General features: G+C 47.4%; 2 protein-coding genes across 2 annotated transcripts in view; both read right to left on the bottom strand.

Moving 5' to 3' along the window:
* The window catches only part of LOC146835060 (vitamin D3 hydroxylase-associated protein-like), an 824,670-nt gene that overhangs the window by 443,348 nt on the left and 355,389 nt on the right, over positions 1–25,933 (bottom strand). The window lies entirely within an intron of this gene.
* LOC146835061 (uncharacterized) lies at positions 1,205–10,744 on the bottom strand. Its single transcript, XM_085600171.1, has 2 exons — positions 10,656–10,744; positions 1,205–2,337 (listed from the first exon to the last, which is right to left on the bottom strand). Exon 2 carries the CDS (start codon positions 2,261–2,263, stop codon positions 1,340–1,342), a length of 924 nt encoding a protein of 307 aa, XP_085456297.1. The 5' UTR covers positions 2,264–2,337; positions 10,656–10,744; the 3' UTR covers positions 1,205–1,339.

The following is a 25,933-nucleotide window of genomic DNA, read 5'->3' on the forward strand; positions in this document are numbered from 1 at the left end:
CCCAAAATGCAACAGCGTGGACAACATGGCCGCCATGTACGTCATTGCAAGGCGCCTACGTCTACAGGCAGCAGGACTGAGGGTGTGGCGACGGGAGGAACAAATCTACAGACAGCGCATCACACTATTACAGCTGACTGATGCAGAGATACATGAGAGGTACAGGCTACACCCCGAAACCATCATGGACCTGATAAGGGACCTGCACCCACTCCTGGACCAGCCAACAAGAAGGGCGCACGCCATACCACCACATGTGCAGGTGCTCTGCAGCCTACATCTACTGGCATCCGGCAGTTATCAGGTGGTGATAGCTGCGGTGGGTGGTGTATCCCAGAGTTGCCTGTCCCGTTTCTTCAGGAAGTTCCTGGATGCCATGATGCAGAGAATGCACCACTACATAAGCTTCCCAAACACACAGGCTGCACTGCAGAAAACAAAAACAGACTTTTATCACATGGCACAGTTCCCCCATGTCATCGGCTGTATTGATGGTACACACATCCCAATCTGTCCACCAGCTGATACAGAGCACATCTACAGGAACAGGAAGTCCACCCACTCCATCAATGTGCAGGTGATCTGTGATGCAGGGAACATCATCACAGATATTGTTGCAAAGTTTCCTGGGAGCACCCACGACTCTTACATCTTCCAGAATAGTGGGATCTACACACGACTGAGTGCCGGCGAATTCGGAGAGGGATACCTGCTGGGTAAGTAACAGTGACGCCCCTTGAAACCTGCAAATCAGAGTGTATAGAGGCATGTAACTGATGGTTCCCTTTTACTCATCCAGGCGACAGTGCATATGCATGCCGTTCATTCATCCTCACTCCCTACCTACACCCAGCAACCCAGAGTGAGAGACGATACAACGTGGCCCACAAAACAACACGCAATGTGGTGGAGCGCACGTTTGGACTACTGAAGAGCAGGTTCCGCTGCCTCCACAAGAGCGGAGGCGCACGCCAGTACAAACCCATCACCTGCTGCAAGATTATTGCCACTTGTGCAATGCTGCACAACCTTGCCACGAAAAAAGGTACAGATGTGGAACTAACATATTTTGAGGACAACGAGGATGAGTCAGGCCAGCCAGAGGGCAGCGCAGCTAGAGTGCCAACTGCAATCGATGGGAGAGAGAGACGGGCAGAGATCACATGCAACTATTTCTGAGTAAGTGAGGGGACACAGCGAGTTGTGAGAAGTCATGACGTAGTTTAATGTGGCACCACGCCATGAACACATGAACAGGCCAATCTGGCAATATACCATCTATACAAGGAGTATGTCCAGGGTTACGTCACCCAATGGGAAGTGGCTAAGCAGGGCCACATCAATGTTTGCGCATACGCGCTGCAGTGGTGGATTGCACGGCCTGTGCATCCTCACTAGAGCCAACCCCAAGCCGCCTGCTGCTCCTGCGTGCTTCGGGGACGGGGGGTGTGATGCTGCTGCTGGTGTCGATGCTCTCCGCAGCATCCCCTGCAGCAGTTGTCGACGCCTGACTAGTCAATAGCACCCCTAGTGCACTTGTCACCTGCACCATCCCCCGAGACAGGTCGCTGCAGCACTGTGTTAGGCCCTCCTGCATCATCACAGAGCGCCGGCAAAGTAGGGAAGTCGCAGTTGCCAGACGGTTGAGTGCCCTGCTGGTAGTGTCCCTTCTCTGGCGTTCCCGGCGCCGTGCTTCGATGTCAGCATCTAATTTGCTGCACAACTGCTGGATTGACTGGGACATGTCCCGAATGCCCGCAGCCATGCCGCCAATGTTTGTGTCCATGTTGACTAAGCTTGTCTTCATCACCCGCATGTGCCTCTGGACTGACATAACTGCCTTTGATTGCAGGCGCTGTTGCTTCAACATTTGGCCCTCGAGCCCCAAGAAGACACCATGGCCGTCAGTGGGTGCTGGTGGACTCTGGACACGCGACCTGCGGCGCCCTCTTGCTCCCGTCTGTGCTGCCTGTGAGGTGTGGGGCACAGTGGGATGGCTCCCTTCCTGGTGCCCGGTGCGGTCTTCTGGGCCCATGCTGTCGTCTGACGAGGTGTCGAAGGCTCGTAGCCTGGCTGCTGGACGCCTCCTCATTCTCACACCTGCAAGCGGAGATGTGGCCGGTGATTCGAACATGAGTGGCGATGCTGGCTGTGGTTGTGGTGATGCTGGCTCTCGGTGAGGTGATGCTGGCTCTGTGTGCGGCGAGGCTGGCTGTGTTGGTGGTTCGGCTGCCAGTGGGCCTGCTCCCTGGTCTGAACTCATGCTGGCTAGAGGTGATTTTTGTGGCCGGTGTGCCGTCTCCCCTGCAGCATGCCCTGTACTGCATGATGTCACATCTGTGGACAGAAAAACAACATTGGCTCAGTGTCCCCGAAGGGCTGCATTGCAAGCGTCACAATAAATCATTTCACATTCCAATCTGTCCTCTGTCTCCTTGTGCCTCGAGTGCGTGACATGCCTTGTTGCCCTGTGACATTTACGTCATGGTTAGTGTTGCCCTGACTACATCTCCCGGAATGCATTGCCTGTCTGCACTGACACGTGTGGACTGCAGTGTGATTCTCGTTTCACAATGGGGGATGTGGGATAGGGGTAGGGGAGGCTACATTGCTGTGCTTTCGTCTTACCTTGGTGTGTTGCGGCTCTGGCAGAGCTGTCGGCGTCCCCAAGACCCACGACGCTCTCTTGCTCGATTGTGGCCGCCACCAGCTCCTCCAGTTCGGTGAGGGCAGGTGCCCTGTTGGTTCCACCTCCGGTCTGGCTGGCCTCCTTCTGGATGTCGCCCATCTTCCTCTTGGTCACAATCCTCAGGTCATACCAGCGCTTTTTGAGGACCTCAATGTCCCTGTGGGTCACTCCCACAGCATTGACCTGCGCCTGGATGGCCAGCCATATGTTGCGCTTTTCGGCCTCAGGCACTTGCAGGGATTGCCTCCCAAACAGCTTCGGGTGCTGCTTCACCACCTCCTCCACCAGCACCTGGAGTTCCTTGGGGCTGAATTTGAGCTTCCTCCTCCTTTCCCCTCCGTCTTTCTGTGTTCTCTGGCTGGACATGCTGTTCGTTTCCCGCTCGCACATGCAACTGCTCCCTGCCTCTCCTCTGCACTCCAAGCCTCTCCAGGGTCGGCTAATTATGTACACCTGCCTGGGTGTGGCCACGTCGGCTAATTGTGTACACCTGCCTGGGTGTGGGCAGTTCCTGGTTGGGTGGGCTGTCGTTGCACAGGATTAGCTGTTTCGTCAAGTCATGTGATGTTATTTACCGAATCCGTACATACCGATTCGGTATTTTCCGATTCGGTAGATACCACCTCGGTATTTTCCGAATCGGTAGATACCACCTCGGTATTTTCCGATTCGGTAATTATCACCTCGGTATTTACCGAATCGGTGAATTCCGATTCGTATTTACCGAATGTTACCGAATCGGTAACTGTTACCGAATTTTTACCTACATATAACTTACCGATTCTAATTTACCGATTCGGTACGGCTCGGTATTTAAGAACCGGTAAAATTTATTTACCTACATGAGGCCCCTGGTGTTCAACTTGTTGGTTTATTCTTTTTGGTACTCCCAGCAAGGAATTTGCCAACACGTGTTTCGTCTACTAATAGACTTTTTCAAGGCTGGAAAAGTCCATACATTTTGTTTGTTGTTTGTACATAAGAGATTTTCCACAGATTTTTAACACAATTTTAGCAAACATGGTGAGATTTACAACAGTCCTGAAACATATTTGCAACTGGCCATATTGTGGCAAAAGAATGAGTTTAGAGTAAGTGCAGAAAGTACTAGGAATTTTGAAATGTGATGTCCATGCTTAGTTTGGGTGATAGAAGATTCAAAATCAACAAGTGCAACTAAAGAAAACAATAGGTGGTTTGTGATAGAAGTGATATTACAAAGGTTACCATCCCCATTCGAGCACCGATATAATGGATGAAATACGGTGATTAACTGTGAGAAAGTGCCCTCTTTCTTGCATGGTATGCCCCCACATTTTGCTGAATTGCTGATGTGCTTTGACTGAGTGTGCCCTGGGCTCCTGCCAATCAGGTACCCAGGGCCTGTGTTCCTTCCCTAAAACTACATTGAAGTCTAAACCCAATTGGCATCTCTGGCCACAAGTCAGCCCCTGGTAAATGGTACCATAGGTACCCAGGGCACTGTGACCAGAGAAGGCCCCTAAGGACTGCAGCACTTATTGTGCCACCCTTAGAGGCCCTGTACCCTGACACACACACACTGCCTTTGCAGGCTGAGTGTCTGGGTGCAGAAAAAAACAAAGAGACAACATGGCACACATCTGTGCCATGCCCACAAACCTCTGCCCTGGCATACATCAGTCACCCCTCTAGCTGGGTGCCCTATGCCAGTGGTGAGGGTACAGGTGTATGAGCTATTGACCCCTACAGTGCCCAGGTCCATTTCTGGGCCCTGTAAGTGCAGTGCTGCCATTAAGAGTATATGGTGCTGGGAGTTTGTCATTACAAACTCCACAGCACCATAATGTCTGCACTGAAGACTGGGAAATTTGGTATCAAACTTATCAGCACATTAAACCCACACTGATGCCAGTGTGGGATTTAATGTAGAATACACCACAGAGGGCATCTTAGAGATGCCCCCTGAAAAACGACCAACTACCAGTGACCTGACTGAGTGGCTGCGCAGGCTGCCACCACCAGACATGTTTCTGGACCCCTGGGTTGAGAGCCTGCTGCTCTCGGGGGCCTGAAACAATGTACATCCTGGGACGAGGTGCCAAGCCTCCTCCCCCAGGATGGGCAGGGTTCTCAAAGGAGAAGCTTCAAAGGCATACCGCCTTTGTGAGCCTCTCCAGACCACTTGCTGTACTCAGCAACTGGTTCCCACTGGTTCTACCCCCCACTTTTGGTGGGAGACCCGGCGGGAAAAACAAAGTGAGGAAGAGAGGTGTGCCCACCTCTGCCAACTCCACCCTTAAGGTGGAGGAGGCGAGGTGAAGCACAACCTCGAGTCCCCACCATCTTGAGGATGGATGGACCCAGCCAACCAGGGACAGGCTCCTGCCCCCCTCCCACTGGAGAGTGGCAGAATAGGGGGTGTACCCACCCCAAGGAAGGGACCCATTGGTCCCTGCCCTTTACCTACCTGTAACACCCCTCAATTTAGTATTTAGGGGCACCCTGAACCTTCCTTCCTCAGATCCAGCAACCACAAGAAAAGAAGAAGAAGAAGGATGAGAAGCCGCGCAGTGCTAACAAGAGGACGACGCCCACTGACTTGGCCCCAGAACTACAGGCCTGTCTCCCCTCGAACCTACTCCTGCAAAACCCCGGCGTGTCCAGTGACCAGCAACCTCAAAAACCCCGGAGGACCTGCCTGCATTCACTTTCCAAGCTGCTTCTCCCGTGAACACAGGATGTGTTTGAACTGCAGCTTCTGGTGCCAGCCAGAAACCGCGAATCCAGCACACTCTGCACCCGCCGAGCCCTGCCCATTTTTGAGTGAACAAACACCACGAGGAGGTCCCCCCGGCAATCCTGACCCAAGATCCGGTGACCCCTCACCTGCCTCAAGCCTCCTTACGACGCCTGCAGCCTCAATCCAGAGGACACCCCCTTCCACAACCAGAGCGGGTAAGAAAATCTGACGTCCAAAGGCACCCCTGCACCCGATGCTTCAAGGCCTTGTGTGCCCAACTCAGCGGTGCCTAACCATCCCTCTACATCCCAACTTACCCCTCGAAGTGGTGGTCACTCCTGGAAGATCCTCGTCCCTGAGCCTGCAGTGTTTTTTTGTCCCGGAGAATCTCCATTGAACTCAACAGGGTACCCGACCTCAAAACTGCACCCTGCGCCCGGCTGCCCTAGTGCCACTGAGGGTGCCCCTTTGGTCCCAACTTGCCCTGAGCTTAACCCTAGGAGCCTTGCTCCCACAACCCTGTGGCCTGCTTGCCAGCCGCCACCAACCGGAGTCCCCCTATCCCCCATAGGATAACATTGGGCCTCAACACTCTGCACCCGGCCGCCCGAGTGCCGCTGAGGGTGCAACAACAGTGCATCACTGATCCTGGGAGACCCCTGAGTCTAACCCCAGAACCCTACCTCGAAAGACCGATTACTTACCTTGAAACCGATAACTCATTTTTCCTCATAGGATAACACTGACACTTTTTCTCCCAAAAAGTTTTTGTGTCGACTTTTGAAAACTACAAATATTCCTTAAAAATCAGCCGATTAACCAAAACGCATTTTCTCAACTGTTTTCAGGAAATGTCCCAGTACTGAATCCAGGATCCAGCACTGAGTAAGAAAAAGTAACAATAACCTAACTTACCTGGCACTGACACTTTTTCTCCCAAAAAGTTTTTGTGTCGACTTTTGAAAACTACAAATATTCCTTAAAAATCAGCCGATTAACCAAAACGCATTTTCTCAACTGTTTTCAGGAAATGTCCCAGTACTGAATCCAGGATCCAGCACTGAGTAAGAAAAAGTAACAATAACCTAACTTACCTGGTGTTGGAAATGGACCTTTTTGCAGGGTCATCCCTAAGCTTTTTGCCTTGAACCTGTTTTTGTTGGCTTTGTGACTCTGGGCATTTTACCACTGCTGATCAGCGCTAAAGTGCATATGCTCTCCCTTTGCAAATATGGTGTGTGAATTGGTATCTCCATGATTGGCTTATTTGTTTTACCTGTTAGTCCCTAGTAGCGTGGCCTGTGTGTGCCCAGGGCTGGTAAACCAAATGCTGCTGGTGGGCCTGCAGGGCTGGTTTGCGCCACCCACAGAAGCAGCTTGTAAAGTGTGTCTCAGACCTGCCACCGCAGTGTCTGTGTGCAGTCCAGAACTGTCATCTTGGCTGTGAAGTGCACCCACTTCCCAGCCCCTGAACCTTCCCTTGGCATCATGTAAGTCACCCCTATGGTAGGGTGCATTGTATGTGTAAGGTAGGACATGCCTTGGTGTGTGTAGCATGTCCTGGTAGTGAATTACACCCAATTTCGTTTTGCACTACTGTAAGGCTACCTGTTCTCCATAGGCCAGAATGGGCAGTTTGACTATTACATTTTATTGTCCTAACTGACCCAAAGAACATGGTAGAAAAACAAATTTAGTATGCCTGAGCTCAGAATATTAAAATACATCTTTTAGCGAAGTTTATTTTTATATTCTGTTTTTCAAAAATACCACTTTTAGAAAGTAGGTATTTTCTTGCCGAAACCTTCCAGTGTGCTCTGCTGTTATGTGTATTGGCTGTCTAGTTTTGGAGTGACAGGGCTGGGGAATTCAAGGAGACAGGGTGAGGTGTCCCAGTGGTGAATAGAGAGATCTGGATCTAGATGGGTGGGAGGAGTTGCACCTGGGACCTGAATAGGGCTGTGCCTTCCCTCCACAATGCTGGCTCCACCTCTTGTGGTGCATCTGATGTCTCTGCCCTGCACTCTGAAAGGAAAGAAGCAGCCTGGTAAACAAAGTGCTCCAGGACTGAGCAGAACTGGTTCTGGTTGGGTTCAGTGACATGTGGCTCTTTAGAACAAAGACTTTTGGGATATAAATATCTGTGCTGAAACCCCTATAATTTGTATTGCTCCTGGACAACAAGAAGAACATCCGTCCGTGTAACTGAAGTAATCTGCAGGAGGTGACTATCCTTGTGCTTGTGTGCTGGCTCTTGGATTGGCCTGCAGTGGTTACTACTGGACTTGGAAGAAGAGGAAAAGGACTTTGAAGGAACTTTTATTTGATCTTGCTACAGCAATCACCCAAGGGCTAGAAGACAGCTAGCCTCCTGCTGGAGTCTCAGACACATCAGACTCCACCACCAGCCTCCTGTTTCCTCCCAGCGAGGATTTCTAGCTGCAGGTGAGGCTCCTGTGAGTTCCAGGGCCTCTAGTTCTACTACGGAGAAGAGAGTGTTGAAAATCGTCGCTAACGCCCATTTGCGAGCCGCCGCAGCTGAACAGCGTCTGAAAAATCATCGCGCTGCTGCCGCCGAGTGCTCGCAAACCAAGGATCATTGCATCGCACGCTTGCGGGCCACAAAGCGCTCGCTAACACCCAAAGATCATCGCATCGCACGTTTGTGGGCTGTCGAGTGCTCGCTAACCAAGGATCATCGCATTGAGATCATCGAATCACGACATCGCAGTGCGGCGCCGTCCGCCATTTTCATCGCATCACACCCGTATCATCGCTCCCTCGCAGAGAGCCATTTCTTCTCGTCGCACACGCAACAGGCTCGGCGCATCATCCTCCCTTGCGGCAAGGATTTCAACGCATCGCCGGCTTAGCGTGAAGAAGTTTGTCGCTTTGTCCCACACGCATCTGCAGATCAGCGCATCATCCTCCCTTGCGGCAAGGATTCAACGCATCGCTGGTCTCGCGTGAGGAAAATCATGGCTACAGCTCGCTTGCGACATTTTGGTTGTTTTGCTACATAATCCAGGTACTTTAGAAGTAAAAGGGTCGCAGAGACCACTGCCTTGAACTGAACTCCTCTTTGCACACTTTGAACTATTTTTGCAGCATTTCAAGAATAATCCTATTTTACCGTATTGTGGCTTTTTACCGTTATTGGTCTTGTGATAAGTCTATATATAAAGATACTTATTTTTCTATAATTACTTGTGTGGTGTCCCTTTGTAGTGTTCTTCACTGTGTCACTGTGTGTGGTCATAAATGTATCACACACTGCCTCTGAGATAAGCCTAGCTGCTCGTGCTACGTTACCACAGGGTTGAGCAGGGGTTATCAAAGGGTGTAGCCCTCTTACTCTGACTTCGGAAGAAGGGTCCCAACTTGGACAGTGGCCAGCCATTGCCAACTAGAGACCCCCATTTCTAACACCTGCTAAGCAAATTTCCTCCCATAGGATAACATTGGTGATTCTATGTGAAAAAGTTTCTAAGTGTTAAGTTTTGAAATGCAATAATATTCCTTAAAAATCGTACCTTTAACCAAAACGCATTTACTCACCTTTTCAGGAAATGTCCCAGGGCTGAATCCAGGATCCAGTCCTGTGGTAGAAAAAGTGATCTGAAAAATAATTAACTGCATTTTACTTAAAAAGCCCATTAAATTAAATGAACTATACCTGCAATGTGTTGCAAACTGCTTTCTTAAAACTGTAACCAAAACCAGTACAAGTTATACTGCAATTCTGAACTTTGTTCAAACAAGTAAATTACTACTGCAAAATATGTATATGCTTACCTGTACCAGGCTTGCTTGGTTCTAGAAATAAAACAACAGTATATTTTTTTTATACAAAACAATTGGCCTAGAGTTCAGTCCTTGAGTGTGTGAGACCATTTGCTGACTGAGTGTGTACATCAAATGCTTTACACTGTCCTCTGATATGGCCTTACTGCTCGACCAAGCTACCACTTTGGAGAGTAAGGTTCTATCTAACTTTATCCTCTGCCAAACCTCTGGAGACTCTTGGACTCTATACACACTGTACCTCACTTTGGTGCAGTATATATAGAGCCAGTTTCTTACATTAACACCCTACGAAGTGACAATTGAAAAGAGATGTGAATAAGGAGTTATATTTCACCATGCGTAATTCATGCCTGTTAGATTTACAACCTATATACTGTAATGTAAGACCCACCGATTGCACGTAAATAGTCAGGACGGTACTGACATAAGGATTCACGCAGCGGTGTTTTAAATAGTTTCAAAAACCGCAAGAATATCCAAAGATATCTGTTAAGATAAGCAAAGATTCCATTAGGATACTATTCTAAATACACATATTTTGCCAAGTTTATCGTTAATGCTCGTTTCTATTTGACTCAAGAATGACATTATCCCCTGGTCTACAAATATACATGAATTATGTTAAGAACCACCAAATAGACGTACTTCGTGCTAATTGGAGACTTGTCCACAATTGAGTGTGTTCTCCAAAAATAAATCCCCAAATGGTGTTGCCTCAGTCCGTAAATAGAGTACAATCTCAATATAATCTATATACATGAGGGGTAGTGCTCCCCACTAAAAACACTGCGTGAAAGTAGAGTAAATATCATCACGCTTATAAATATAAGCATGAAGAAAGCGAATATAATTACCTATTTGAAATATGTAAAGAATGTATTGCATATGACTTGGAGAGGTATCAGCATCTAGACCACATCTAATGTAGCGTCACAATATCAGATCGAACTTTACGATCACAGCAAGGTCGCTGGTAGGTATCCTCTCTAAGTTAAATAAAACATGACCAATATCAATTAAGCGATCACTTGTCTTTAAGTTTCAGTCCTATGTTCACTCTGCTTGTAGACATTAACAACCAGCTAATCCATTTAATCTTATAAAGATATATTAACCATTTTAGAAATTGTCTGTGTGAAGCAACACGAAGACTGATATGCAGACTTAGGTCCAAATAGACCAAAGTCCCGTCTCCCGCGGTCCCTGGTAGGCGTCCTCTCTAGGATGCAAAACATTTTTTATATAGTCCTGGCCCAAATAAAGCCTAAATAGTTATAATTCTGGTGAGGATGTGAAAGTGACAGTAATCCCCCTGGGGCCAACGTACCCAAATAAAGCGTAAAAAGTAAAGAAGCCCAACCCATAGTCAACAAAAATACAAAGCATGATAATCTTTGTTAATACTAGATCAGGATCGAAGTATCCCGTGGAACTCACTCTCCAAAAAAACAGAAATGTCTAACAGTCCAAATGCGTGTCCAAGCTTCCCGTACTGAGTCTTCTCGTTCGGTCGCCATTTTCTTTGTTTGTAGGGTGCCGGTTACGGTCACATGACTCGCCTGCATGTGATCAATCGAGCAGTGTAGGAATTTCGAGGTACTACAAGCGTCGTCATCTTAGAGGAGTTTTGTTTAATGAAGGATGTAGTGCCCGTTCATCCCATGTACTTATACTCTTAGTTTTATGGCCCCATAAGCTGTCTAAATATTATGGCTAAACCTATGTAAGGATTTATTGTTTCATCACGGTGTCATCATGGGGATTATGTAAACTGACCAAGTATATCGGGTAAATCAGTTTAAAAGCATACGTATTCCAGTGGCGTCATATATAGATGTCGCAATGTCAAAGTCCCATAGTAATTGAGACAGAATGTATATGGAGAATCAGTTGAAGCATGAACTGAGTAAAGAAAGTCAGTCAATAGAAATTGCGCCATCTTGGAAGGGTAACTGAAACATAACAGTATCAAGAAAGTCTCTTTGTAGACAGAGTAAAAAGGTAGAATCCGTTATAGCGAACTTATTCATAATGTGACCTAATCTCATATCTAGCATTAACCATGATATTCCACCATAAGTTGAATATATATCAGTGCAACAGTACAGAAAGAATACTTCTTTCACAAATTATATCTGAGACTAAGTCAAAGCATCCCAGTTTAATGCAGCTCACTAAATGAACTCTTCGCATAATTCCAAAATAGAAGTATATGAAGTCTCAAGAATCAGAGCTTTATCACAACCTTCATACGAGTTGTAAGAGGGTAATCCATCCATTTTCAGAAAAGTGGATTATAGTTAACCCGCAGTCTCCCAATTCATGGGGCACTTATATCCCAAAGTGAGAACCCAAACCAGATTCAAGTAGATGTTGATAAATCCAGAGTAGGAGTGATATGTACATTAATGGAATCATTCAAGTTTAACAATACAATGCATATAACCGGCCTGTTTGGCTACTGCAGAGTACACCTGATGCTATACAGTTCGAAACACGGACAGTTACAAGAAATAATGTGCATTTCCAGTCCTGTAGGACAACATGAAGTTCTCTGTGGATATTCAATCCTAGATCTACAGATCCGAGTTTTATTTGCCACTTCATTTCTAATTTCCTCAATATTAAAGTTCTATCTCCACCGTGTGGATTGTCCTCTGCTATTGCAATACCAAGAAATCAGATTTTTATTACTTCAGATGCAGCATGCACACTGTTGTAGTGTACTGCCAGTGGATAATTAATGCTACTGTTGCGAATTGCTCTAATGTGTTCCTGCACACGTTCCTTAAGGGGTCTGATTGTGCCGCCCATATAAATTAAATCACATTGGCAGAAAATGCAGTACACTACAAATTTTGTATTGCAGTTTATAAAATGGAGGACTGTATGTGTTTGTCCTGTTTTATAAGTTTGCATTTTTATTTAAGGCAAATTGACAGACATTGCATGTTGAACACTTAAAAAAAAACCAAAGGTTTCTTTAATAACCAAGTTTGTACCTGTCCTATCGTGTTCCTAGGAACGTAGGATGGACACAATATGTTCCTTAGTGTTCTCCCTCTACTGTACGTGATCTGTGGTTTTTGTTTAATATGGAACCAAGCTACGGTCCAATTTCAAAAGGTGCCAATGTTTATCTAAGGTTTTAAATATATCCTGGCTGTTTGAATTGAATTGCATAATAAATGCAATATTATTCCTTTGTTTGTTTTGCTTGTCTCTTTTGCTGCTTGATTTTAGAAGCCCTGTGCTCTGTCTAGGGTAGTTCTATCATATCCCCTGATCAAAAAGCGTTTTTTTAAGCAGTCTAATTCCTGTTGGAATACTGCGTCATTACTGCAGTTCCTTATTAGACGCGTCATTTCTCCAAAACCGATGGCCCTAATTTGTATATCAGCATGCACACTGTTAGCATTTAACACAGAGTTGCACGCTGTGGGTTTCCGATAAAGTATGAATTCGTGCTTGCCATTTTCTATACATAGAGTAATATCTAAAAAGTCAATCTCACTTTTACTGATCTTATGTGTGAATCCCAAGTTATATTTGTAAGTGTTCAGATGTTTTATGAAAACCATTAGAGTCTCATTGTTCCCACTCCAAATCATGAGGATATCGTCTACAAAGCGCCCCCAGTAAATGATGGATCCTGTCATATTGGATGGGCAGCATCTCCTAATATGGCGCTGTTCAAAAAAGCCCATATATATATTGGCAAACAATGGGGAAAATGTTGATTCCATTGCAACCACAGATGATTGCCTGAACCACGTACCATTGTGTATAATATAGTTATCCAATGTAAGACGTGTGAGCTCTAAAATCATTTGTGTGTGTTCATAAAGTTTGGCGTCACGCTTAGATAAATAATACGCTAATGCTTCCATGCCTTTGTTAGGGTGGGATGCTGGTATATAAAGCATTGACATCTAGGGAGACAAAAGTGAACTCCTCAGATCAGATAAGGTCCTCCACCTTGTTTAAGAAATCTTTAGTGTCCTCAATGAATGCCGGCAAGTTTTGTACAATTGGCTGTAAAAAAATATCAATGTATTCTGATATGCGCTCAGTTGGTTACCCAATTCCAGAAATAATCGGTCTTCCTGGAGGGACTGTACAATTTTTATGTATCTTTGGTAAAGTGTACATACATGCAGCTCGTGGTGTTGGGTTAAACAAATATTTAAATTCCATATCAGTAAGAAGACAAGAATTTTTCCAGTAACTCAATGTTTTTTCAATTAGTGCTGTAACTTCCTTCAAGGAGTTATGAGATATTTTAATATAAGAACCAGTGTCTGTTGTCAATTGGTTGTCAATCTCCTTGATATAATAGTCAATGTCCATTAGGACAATGTTGCCCCCCTTGTCAGCCTTCTTAATTGCTATATCGGAATAATCAGTTAGTTTTTGTAATGCTACTCGTTTTTCTCTACTGAGATTATCTTTAAATTTGATGTGTTTCCGTTGGAATTTGTCTTCTTATTTGTAAAGATCATTTGTTATGCTCTATAAAAACAATCAATCAAATTTTCTGGTGGCAACATAGGTACAAATGTAGATTTCATTCTGAGCCCCCTGTCCAAATTTAAATTAGCGCCTACATCTAGATCCTGTAAGATTTCACCAATACTAGGCGCTGGTCCCATACTTTTATCTAGTGATAACATCATTTGTAAATCTTGAATATCTTTGATTGTTTTATCACTTCTGTTAACTGTGTAAATGGACATTGGGCACAGCTTCTGGTTGGCATCAAAAAAATTTTAAATTTCAATCTACGTACAAATTTGAATGGATCAATATGGATTTGTGTGAAATTCAATATAAATATAGGGCAAAAACTCACGCCTTTTTTCAAGTACAGTTTCTACTGCATTGGATAAAACATGCTGTGACAAATTAACAATTGAGACATCATCGTTTGAGGTAATAGTCATAGGTATTGTTAACAGAGATGTAACATTTGATTCACCGCCCTCTCCAGCATTCAGTTCTTTTGAATGCGTGTAGTTGATCCTGTTACTCCTTTTTCCTGATTGGAGCCTATTCTATCTGCCCCCTCGTCTTGTTCTTTTGTTCCTACGTTCTGTTTGTAGAACCCTGATATGGTTCCCTTCCTGTACCTTTCAAGCTCTGCTAAAAAAGAAGAACCTGCAATTGTATTTTCGTTTTCTCCTGTGGCTATGTGTGTTTCACTTCTAGATTTGCTTAATTCGCTGCTAATGCTAGATGGATTCAACTCGCTTGCTGATGTTGAGACCACCGGTCTTGTTTCACCTGGCATCTTCGACCCCCCTCTAGGTTTAAATTCATCAAACTTTTTTGCAAACATAAAAATTCTACCGTTGTTGTAGTCGTCATCCCTTTTTAGTTTACATATTTTGTTGTCTCTAATATAAGTTTGGTGAGCGCTGAGTACCTCTTTCAGAATCTTGTCGTTTTTTTCGTAGCTTCATTAGGATTAAGTGTTTTTATCTATTCCTCTATTTGTTCAATTTCACTCATTAGTTTGGACCTTTTCCTCTATGCATGCCTTACCAATAAATCCATCATACCAAAGGATGATGATAGTATCAAGTTTTCCCACTCACTCAACAGGTCTGGGTCTAGATCCTAAAATGAGGGGAAAATGATGGCTCTAAGGCCTCTTGGTACCTGTTTAATCTCAATATATTTTTTTAGTGGTGTTAAATCCCACTGATGTGAGAGTTCCTGTTTACGTATCGTCTCTAATCTAATTAACAGTTGTTTTAGCCCCTGAGGTTTATCCTCAGTTATCGTTTTCCTATTATGAATACTTTGTGGTCAAAAAATATCCTTGAAAACCTTATCCCTGTCATTCTCATATCCTGCCGTTTAGCTTCAATAATTTTCCTTCAATTACTCTGAAATAATTTGTATCAGATCACACTTTCAACACAACTTGAGTGCTGGTAACCACAGAACAATTAATAAGTTAAAGTGAGGTAGTAGTGGTCCTAATTGGTAAATTACTGCACAATCAAAGAATTGTAAGTTTAAATGTAGTTAAATTTTGTGTGAGTCAGTAAACATCAACTTGCAGTTTGGCTGAGGTGCTATTGGGCTCAATTCACCCACTACCAAAGGTGCTACTATCACATTAGAACCTAATGTGTGTACATATATACAAAAACAGAGCTCAATTCTGCACTCTCCTTAGTAAGTATAATAATCCAAAATGTACTGGATAAATTTAACCATCATAAGTTTTACATTCAAACACAATTTTTTCTGGTTTAAAACAATATTTCAGAGAAGGCCAATGATATCTTATTACAAAGTACGAGAAGTCACAGAAAGTCCAAAGATTTAGGGTCTATTAGCATGGCGGTCGGAGGCACCACCGCGGTGCTGGCAGTGCGGTAAATGCTTTTTCCGCAACCCAGCAGCGGTCCTCACGGCCGCCATATTAGTATGGCCAAACATAGCCCATTTCCTGTCCGCCGCGGTGCGACGCGAACTGCCATCAAAATGCGCCCACCACTGCGGCGGAGGGAGCCAATGGAGACTCACCACCGTGCGGAATGACGTCCTGTCCGCTGTACAAATCAGGATGCCCCAAACATCCAGTTGCACCGCAGTGGAGAAACCGCCCAACCAGAGACGGCGGAAACTCGACAGCGGAACGCGAAACCAGAGTCCCGGTCCCTTTCAAACGGTCCCGACTGCAATGGAACCAGCTCTACACGTCTTCCCGGAGCTGTATCTCATACATTACCAGCAACTCATGGACCGTTGCGGATGACGCCACATGTACGCAATAACACAACTCTGCCCACAACCACAACACACAACTCATGGGCTGATATAGGGTTCCTGTCCCCACCAGACACCCTGGTGGGGACAGGAACACATCCATAAGTGTACCCACACATGTCCTACCTGTCACCAAATCACCCCTCTGCATCCAGGACACCCATCGACCGCGATATTGATATAATGTCCCGATCACGTCACCGCAGCGGTGAAGACGCAGGAAAACATGCGCACAATGCAGACGGCAGGGCAGAAGGCAGGGCCTGCGCCAGGCATGGGCAGTGAACAAAGGTCATGGGGCCACACCTCTATCCTCCACACACTAGGCCCCCTTCAAACATGAAGGCATATGCCATGTGCCCCTCATGTGCTCCCCCATGCCCAAAAACAAGCCAGGTGAACCCACACCCTGCACCACACACCAAACAACTAGGGAGACAGCCCCAGCAGGTGTGGCTGCAGATGAAAACACACATCACAGAAGCACAGGCCCAGGGCAACCCACACACTACAACAACACCACACACATGGCTAGTAAACTGAGTCCAAGCACAAAATGAACACACATACAGATAATGAACAACACTCCACTGGACACACTGCCTGCCAAGTCACACAGACATAACCCACACTGACACACAGCCACATACACAGACCACATGCCAGCAGTAATGAAGTACAACATATAGGAAAGCTAAAGTGAGGTGCACACAAATTGAAGGACAAGGAGCTAACTACCAAGCATCTGTATATCATATGCAAGACAAGAAACATATAAGAACACCTTCAGCCCACCAAATCACACATGGCTGGCACAGTGAGTGAAGGCAAACCACAGTCACCTCAGTGCAACAACTCAGGGAGACAGCAAGGCAACCCATGTATAGGCACAGTGATGAAAGGAAGGCCCTGAAGTCAAACAGTGAACAGCAACATCTCTGTATACACCTACTTGACATGAGGATGTCAGCAGCACAACACTCAGGGCCCATTGCAACACTCCATGACTGTCAAACACATGTAGGAATCTACACACACCCCCATCACACCTGCAGCACACAACACCAGTGTTAGACACACAGAAGGGTGCCACCACTGTCCAGTCATTACACAGACAAACATTCACACTCCCTCTGTGGTATCAACAAACATCACACACACACAGGGATACCAGAACCATTGTCTGCACAAAAACAACAGCCACCACATAACACAACAGAAACACACATAGAACCACAACAAGACCAGCCATGACCTGTGGAGCAAAACTGTGGAAAGGCAATGGGAGCACAGACAGAACAGGAGTGCACAACCCCATCAGTCAGGAACAATGCACAGACAACATACCACAACACAGACAAGAAGTGCACCATCACAAAACAATCATGGACACAAACTGGGAGAAATGGGCCTACAATGACACACAGACAGACATACCACACCACCCATCATGTCAACATGGTGTCATAGTGTACCATAAGCTTGTAAATGCACAAGAATGACAAGAGACAGCTCAAATATGAGAGGAGAAAACACCAAGGAGGCACCTAACACAAGCACAGGAACCAGAATAGACCTAAGTTCATGTGATAGACACACAAGTAAGGCACACCACACCAGCAACACACATCTGAATGAAACACACCACACCAACAAAACACACACACTGACATGCAAATAGTACACCACACACAGCGCATCTGTCAGCTGCAAGAGACAACACAGCCCAAACACTGAACACAGCCACAACAAACACACAACAGATGCACATGCCAATAAATCACATTGCAAACACATCAGGACATCAGTGGATGCACACCAGGCAAGGACAAGGCAACATACACCCACAGCACTGCATGCACACCAAGCACTGTGTGCACACCAAACATGAACACCCACAACAACAAGCAAAACAGCACACAGACAACACCACACTCAGGAAGTGAAGCTGTACCTCAGCAAACACACATACACCTAACCCAACACCCACAGATGCACATGTTTGGGAGTGATAGGGAGGCACACACACAGGCAACCCAAGGGAACAGATGACATGAAAGTGAAGTGGTGTGTACGTTACTAGTGGACATGGCAGGAGTGTACCATACACAAATAGATGGAGTGCAGACTCACAATGGCTAGGCATCTGAAGCACAGATAGGGGATGGTATGACACCACATCCCACATGCCTTACTGGAGGCAATAAAGCCCCATGTGACAGAAATGCATGATAAAACACACCCACAATGTAAGTGTGGCTGAACAGGTATGCACAGTGACCACAAACAGCATCAAGACACATGGATGATCAAGAAAACACCACACTGACTTGCCAGTCACATACCCTGCATAATCACAATTGCCAATAACAACGAGTAGGAGTCAGCCAGAACTACAAGGACACAACAACACACTGCACAGTGCACAACATAAAACACACACATGTGCACACAATCACAATCACAGGGCTGAACAATCACAAAACACAGGCACTCTCCTCCTGGGTGACACATATGTGTAGTTGACATTGCAGGGGCACACACACATCAACACTTCCAACAAATCCACCCCTTCACACTGCCCACTTCTAGACCACCCAAGTGCACATATTGAAAGTAACCCATGTGACTAGGATGACCGATCATCACAAGATGACTATACACCTACACTGCTGGGCACACATAAAGTAATATCACACAAACATGATGACCCTGGCCAGCCTGCCTGCAATCCTGTGGATAGAATCCCACTCTCTGCAGGCAGTGTCTCCAAACCAGACATGTGTACAATATAGCTAACATGAACAAAGTATGATAATGACAACAGTATTTCAAACAAAACCACCATCATTGCACCCACAAGCATCAGAGTCAGGAAGAACTGAAGTTCCTGTCACCCCTGTAAAAACTAGAAAAAGTGGGACAAGCCATTGGCAATGTTTAAGTGGAATACAGAGCATGTGGCACAGTAAACCATACACACACAGAAAAAACTTTAATCAGTAAGGACACTGACAAAACAGACAACAGGAGCAACTGTCATTATTCACATATTGCACAGATAGGTACAAATATTAGACAACAGCAAGGTGAGTGACCAGCACAAAGTGCAGAGTAGTAACATGAGAAGCTGCACAGGCAAGGGGCAAACAAGAGTGAACAACAAGGCCAGTGGCCAGCACAAAGTGCAGAGTGGTTATATGAGAGGCTGCACAGGCAAGGGGCAAACAGGAGTGAACAACAAGGCCAGTGGCCAGCACATAGTGCAGAGTGAGTCAATGAGAAGCTGCACAGGCAAGGGGCAAACAGGTGTGAACAACAAGGCCAGTGGCCAGCACATCGTGCAGAGTAGTTACATGGGAAGCTGCACAGGCAAGGGGCTAACAGGAGTGAACAACAAGGCCAGTGGCCAGCACAAAGTGCAGAGTAGTTACATGAGAAGCTGCACAGGCAAGGGGCAAACAGGAGTGAACAACAAGGCCAGTGGCCAGTCCAATGTGCAGAGTTAGTCCATGAGAAGCTGCACAGGCAAGGGGCAAACAGGAATGAACAACAAGGCCAGTGGCCAGCACAAAGGGCAGAGTGAGTCCATGAGAAGCTGCAGAGGCAAGGGGTAACCAGCAGTGAACAACAAGGCCAGTGCCCAGTCCAATGTGCACAGTGGGCCCATGAGAAGCTGCACTGGGAATGTGTGCGACTGTACCCTGCCATGGTCAGCAACACAGTCAGGGGGGTAAGAATGGGCAGTACAGGCACCGATGTATGAGACACAGTTGTGTGAGGGTGACTACCACTCAGACTTGGCTGTCAGTCAGACTGGTAGCTGGCTGTGTGTCGGGGACAGTTGGAGGCCTGGTCCGGGGAGAGAGAGGCCCAACTGAGGTAGAGGCATCAGTGGCTTGGGAAGCTGGAGGGCTGCTTGGACCAGGTGGTGTAGTGGCATGTGGAGGGGGAGCCATGCTGCTGTGAGACACAGTGTGGGTGGGAGATTGTGGAGGGGTGCCTTTCCACTTCTTGGGGGCTCAAAATGGCTTTCCTGTCTTGGGATTAATGGGAAGTGGTGTGGACACAACAGGCACACTCACCACCAAAGCTGCATCAGGTGCAGACGGTGTCTCACCCTCTGGGGACATGCTGGATCCTGCACTTCGCTTGGCCTGGCCTTGCCTTAGCACCTCTATCCCCTGTTTATCAGGTGTTCCCCCTACAGTGCCCTCCTTCCGCTGCTTCACTGGCCTTTGGATAAGAGTCGAGGTTGTGGGTGAATCTGCCTTGGAGCTCTTCTTATGTGTACTCTTAGCAGGCACCACCTTCTCAGTGGGCACGGAAACTGATGAACCCCACAACATGTTGCCACTGTCATATCTTGATGGAGCAGAAGGGCATAACACAGATACAGACTCCAACATAATAGTCCACAATGGCCATGAGCTCATGCCATCCACCATGTTGTACTTTGGGGCACAACTACAGTTGCACATTGGTGTCAGATGTCCAAGCCTCACAAATCTGAGGTCAGGCAATGCACGCATTGATGAAAGCACACTCAGAACAGGCACACTGCCGTTCCCTTCCAAGTGATTTACCAGACTAACCCAATGCAGACGATACCTGAAGCCCACGACTCATGATGCAATGTAAATGCCCAGTAACCAAATTACATTAGGAAGTACAGGTGGGGGAAATGCATGACAGCTGCACCCAGAACAGAGGCCACTTACAAGCCACTGCATCACACTATCAACATCACATAGCCCAGCCCTGGCCCAGGCTGTGTACACATACAGCCACTCACAGACAAAGTCACACTTCCCAGAATACTCACCCCTAGCTTGCTGTTGATGCTCCTTCAAATGTGCATCCAGCTCGGGCTGTGTCACGGGCAAGAAGTGGGCCATGAGTGGTGTCATGCTGCACCGCACCAACCTGCCAGTCTGAGGGATCGGCTCCAGTGTCAGCTCGGCCACGTTCTTGCTCAGCCGGCAGATGTCATCCCACCTCTTGTGACAGTAGGTGCGCCGCCGGTTGGGGACACCCAGAGCCCGCACCTTGCATGCAATGGCCCTCCACACGGCCTTACGCTGGTGTACTTTGAGCTGCAGGCATGGGAGACAAGAGGGGGAAAACATCAGTGACACAGTGTTATGTACCAATATCTCTCAGTACAGTAGCATGATACTGACTCATCACAAATCCACAGATATGTCTCACAGAGACAAGAATGCATCTCACGTGGTACATCAGCATGGGAGAAGCACACGTAAATGCATGCAGGTGTGAGGGTGGACACAGCACCTGCTCATATCTATACACATGCAGGATGCCAGCACATAAAGCCATGTGTTGTCTGCCCACATCTACAGTCCATTTTTAAGTAGAGCAAGACATACATTAGATATCAACATATGTTTGGGGGTAGACTCACTGTGTCCAACACTGCGCAGCCCTCAATGCCCTTGCCCTGTGAATGGCTCACTGTGTCATCGATGTCACATTGAGGGACATGATCTCACAAACCCACACCCTTCTCACAAGGCTGGTCGTGTGCAATCGACAGGGCTGAGACGGCTCATTGATGGAGAGTAAGGAAAATAAGACACATGTCACATTCTGTACATTCAGTGAGTGTCCTTGTCAGATTGGGTGGTGACTGTGCAGGTCTGGTGGGCTCATACTGAGAGGGACAACAGGGACCCACACAGCCATTCACACAAGCAATCACTGTCCTGACTCCTGCATTACCAACTTGCTGTGTCACTGTATGGCTGACAAGACAATACATGTCCCTCAATTCTTTATGTCCAGGCAGGGAAACGTGTGACATAGGCTACACACCCCTTCTCCCTGGAGAAAGCATGCTAGGCAGTGCATGACAAAACCCCACACTCTCAGGCACGTACTGCAGCATCTCAACTTCATGTGTGCCACCCAGACTTACCACGATATTTGGGGCCCCATATAGCCTTGGATAGTGTGTCAGCACCTCGTCCATCAGGACCTCCAACACCGCGCTGGTGAAGGGACTGGCCCGGATCTTCTCAGTCCTCGCCATCACTGTGGCCAGGTGACAGCAGCTGCTACAGTTGGTGTTGAGGGGTGGCAGGCAGCAGTCCCTGGAGGCAGAAGATGTTGGTGTTGAGGGGTGGCAGGCAGCAGTCCCTGGAGGCAGAGGCTGTTGGTGTTGAGAGGTGGCAGGCAACAGTCCCTGGAGGCAGAGGCTGTTGGTGTTGAGGGGTGGCAGGCAGCAGTCCCTGGAGGCAGTAGCAGCAGCGGCAGGTGATGGGTCTCAGGCAGCAGGCAATGGAAGCTGTGGAAATGTGAGGCTCTCTCCCACACATATGAAGCCCCTGGAGTAGTTTCTGTGGTTCTAAGCTGATACAATTGGTGTTCCAGGTCAGCCTTTTAAAAATGCATCCAATGACCAGCTCTGCGGTGACGGAGCACTCCTACCTCAATTTTCAAAATTGCATTAGGCTACCGCGATTGCGGTTCCCATTGGCTGTAGGGGCATGGTCCATGGCGGTGAAAAACTGCATGGGCTAGGCGTGTGCTATCGCGTTGGTGCATCTTTCAATTTCATCCAATGACCGGCCCTGAGGTGGCGGGGTTGTCAAAATCGCATTAGGTTACCGCGATTGCGGTTCACATTTGCTGTAAGGGCATGGTCCATGGCAGTGTCACACCGCAGTGGTGCATCTTTCAATTGCATCCAATGACCGGCCCCACGGTGGCGGTCCACACCTACCGCGATTTTCAAAATTGCATTAGGCTACCACGATTGCGGTTCACATTGGCTGTAAGGGTCCATGGCAGTGATACACCGCTGGTGCCAGGTGGTAGCAACCAAGATTTGGGTGCCATACACTGCAATGAGTGACCGTGATTTGGATGGCAGAGCACTTTGTTTGACAGCACCTATGGACACATCATGCTGTGTCAATGGCCAATGGCCAGCTAACAACAGTGCACAGTGGCCACATGATTAATGGCACATCATTGTGCACACAATGCCATATTGACATTTAGACCACTGCTGACTACACATGCCATGTTTGTATATATGATTTAGTACATTGGCATGTACTCACTCACATGTCACTTGTGATTTTGATGGGCATGAACACAGAACAGAGTTGTGATGGACTTTCCAATGTCTGCTTTTCTGCGCTCAGGCACACACTTGTAGTTTACGCACAGACTGTGCTTATTGTGTTGTCGATGTGTACCCTGTGTAACTAACCGCTGAAGGTTTGGCAGGTACAGCAGCTAGGTATGAGACAGTGGTGTTGCAGTTTCACACATATGCTGTTTAAAATACTCTCAGGGCTGATCATGCTAGATGTGGCCATATCCCTTTGTGCATTCTCATAGTCAGATATTGTTTTGTAGGTACTTGCTGTGTGAAAGGGGACAAGTGTACGAGTAGTATAGCTGAAGGTGCCACTCCATGTAAGGTGGTCTGCAACTCAACTGTGATGACAGTCCTTGTTGGCGTTCTGTCAGTCAAAATGTAAGATGTGGTACACATCTCATGGTGTTTTGCATTGACATATGTCCCCTTTTATCTCAACTAGGAGGAGACCAAATCTGCATCGTCCCTACACAGTGCTGGCAGACATGGAGAATGAGGATATCATCTGGAAATTCCGTCTGAAAAGAGCCACCCCACAAACCCTATGTGCTATGTTGGAGCCCCACCTGCAGCCTTGCAGGACATATCTGGGTGCTTTCACCACAACAACGAAGGTGATGGCGGCCCTGTATGTTTTTGCGACTGGATCATTCCAGAACACGGTGGCCAGCGCACGTGGGATGTTTCAACTGATGTTCAGCATGGTGCTACGGGATGTCCTGTCCGCCATGATGATATACAAGCACAGATATATACATTTCCCCCGGAGACAGGAGTTGGCGGATGTTAAGGGTGACTTTTATGCCCTTGGGCACATCCCCCATGGTGTTGGTGCCATTGATTGCACACATGTGGGGCTGGTTCCACCACAGGCATGTGAGGACGTCTACAGGAATCGGAAAAATTTCCATTCCTTTAACGTGCAAGTGGTGTGCCAGGCGGATATGATCATCTTGCATGTGTGTGCCAAAATTTCAGGCTCGGCCCACGACTCATACATGATGCAGAACAGCATCGTGCCCCAGCTGATGGCTAATCTGATTCCTGAGCGGGCATGGATTGTGGGTGAGTATGCAGAGTCAATTAGCGTGCTGTGTGTGTCATGCTGTCCTCTGCCACAGTTGTATGACAAAGTAGGTCTGTTTATCTCACACCTAGGTGACTCTTCATATCTCAATCGTCCTTGGTTGCTGAGCCCACTGCGCAATCCCCAGAGACCGGCTGACATCTGCTACAACAATGCACACGTCGTGTGGTGGAGCGGAGTTTTGGTCTCCTCAAGTCACGGTTCCGCTGCCTGGACGAGAACAGAGGTGCCCTCATGTACTCGCCACAAAAGGTGTGCCAGATCGTTGTAGAATGCTGCATGCTCTACAACCTTGCCTTGCGCAAGAAGATCCCCCTGCTCCTGGATGGTGATGAGCAGGCAAGGCCCCTGCCTGCTAGCCAACCCATGTCCAGTGACAAGGATAGTGGGGACTTCACTTGAAGGTGAGTGACAATGTACAATGGACCCATTGTGTGATGATGTCGCTTTTGTTGGCAAGGTGTGTGTCAGCTTTGTGACTTCAGCCGGTTGTTGACTCAATGGTGGCTGACAATGTTTCTGAGACAGAGTCCTTTGGCCCATCTACATGGTGTTTATGTCAGCACTGTCGCTCATTGTAATGTGTGCAGAATTGAGTACCTTGATGACAAGTGTTGAGTGATGGCTGTGATGCCAACACCTGACTAGTGAATATTGTTCTGTTTTCCTAGGTCCCTTCAGCCTCTCCTTGCCAAAACATATTCCAAACTCCAAGTACATTGTAATCATGGTGAAGACCTGGAATAAACACGGAGCTGAAACAACGACGTGTGTGAGAGTAGTGCTTATTTACAATGGGGACATTGGTGATTATTGATGCAGTGAGTTGTCGGTTATGGTACATGAGACAATCAAGTAGTCACCACATCGATGTGGTGACCCAGTCCAACAGACAGATGCCATTCACAAGGCAGTGTGGGTAAGGACAGTCCAGAAAGTCAATGCAGTATTGAAGAGTGAGGGCATCATGGCTGGCTCTGTGACTGGCGTTTGGCAGGTGCTTTGCCACGGGTGACTCGCAGGGATTTCTTTGGATGGCCCCTTGGTCGTTTTGCAGGGGGCCCTCTGCTGCAGGGCCAGTGGGGTCTGAGGACTCACCCCTCTCTGTGGCTGCAGATGCAGGATGGTGAACTGTCATCCTGCAGCCCACCAGAGTGAGTTGGAGGTGTTGGCTGTGGCGCAGGCCTGTCCCTCAGTACCGCCACCAGCTGGCCGAAGATGTCCACAATTTGTCCCATGCGGGTGTCCATGGACCTCATCAGCAGGAGGAGCTCACGTGAATCTTCCTCAGCCCGGCCCCTTCGTCCCTGGGCCTGTTCATAGGCCCCAATGACTCTGTTGATGTTGTCCAGGGCTTCGGTCCCAGTGTCCGGTTATCTATGTCTGACCCTTGTCCTCCCACCTGTCCTGCTGCCACAGACCTGTTGCCTCACCACTGTAGACACATACATACTCTCCCTGCTCTCCTCAGTTGGTGGTATGGGGTGGTCACCCTCTGGTGCTGGGAGGGTGTTGCAGGCAGCCCTGGTGGTGGTGGTGGTGGTACTTGTTGAGTACGCACAGGCCGTTACAGCAGGGGGCTGCAGAGATGTTGTTGTTGCAGCAGATGTGGTAGGGGGGACAATGGGGTCCTGGGACCTGTCCCGCCCTGGCACACCAGATGGGCCGGCTTCGAGCTCCTCATCCAAAGAATCCAGGGAGTCAACATCCGAG

Source organism: Triturus cristatus, chromosome 4_2, assembly GCF_964204655.1.
Source record: "Triturus cristatus chromosome 4_2, aTriCri1.1, whole genome shotgun sequence".
Lineage (NCBI taxonomy): Eukaryota > Metazoa > Chordata > Amphibia > Caudata > Salamandridae > Triturus > Triturus cristatus.

Coding starts and splice junctions, on each gene's coding strand:
- LOC146835061 (XM_085600171.1), bottom strand. CDS start 2,263: ATGAGTTCAGACCAGGGAGCAGGCCCACTGGCAGCCGAACCACCAACA.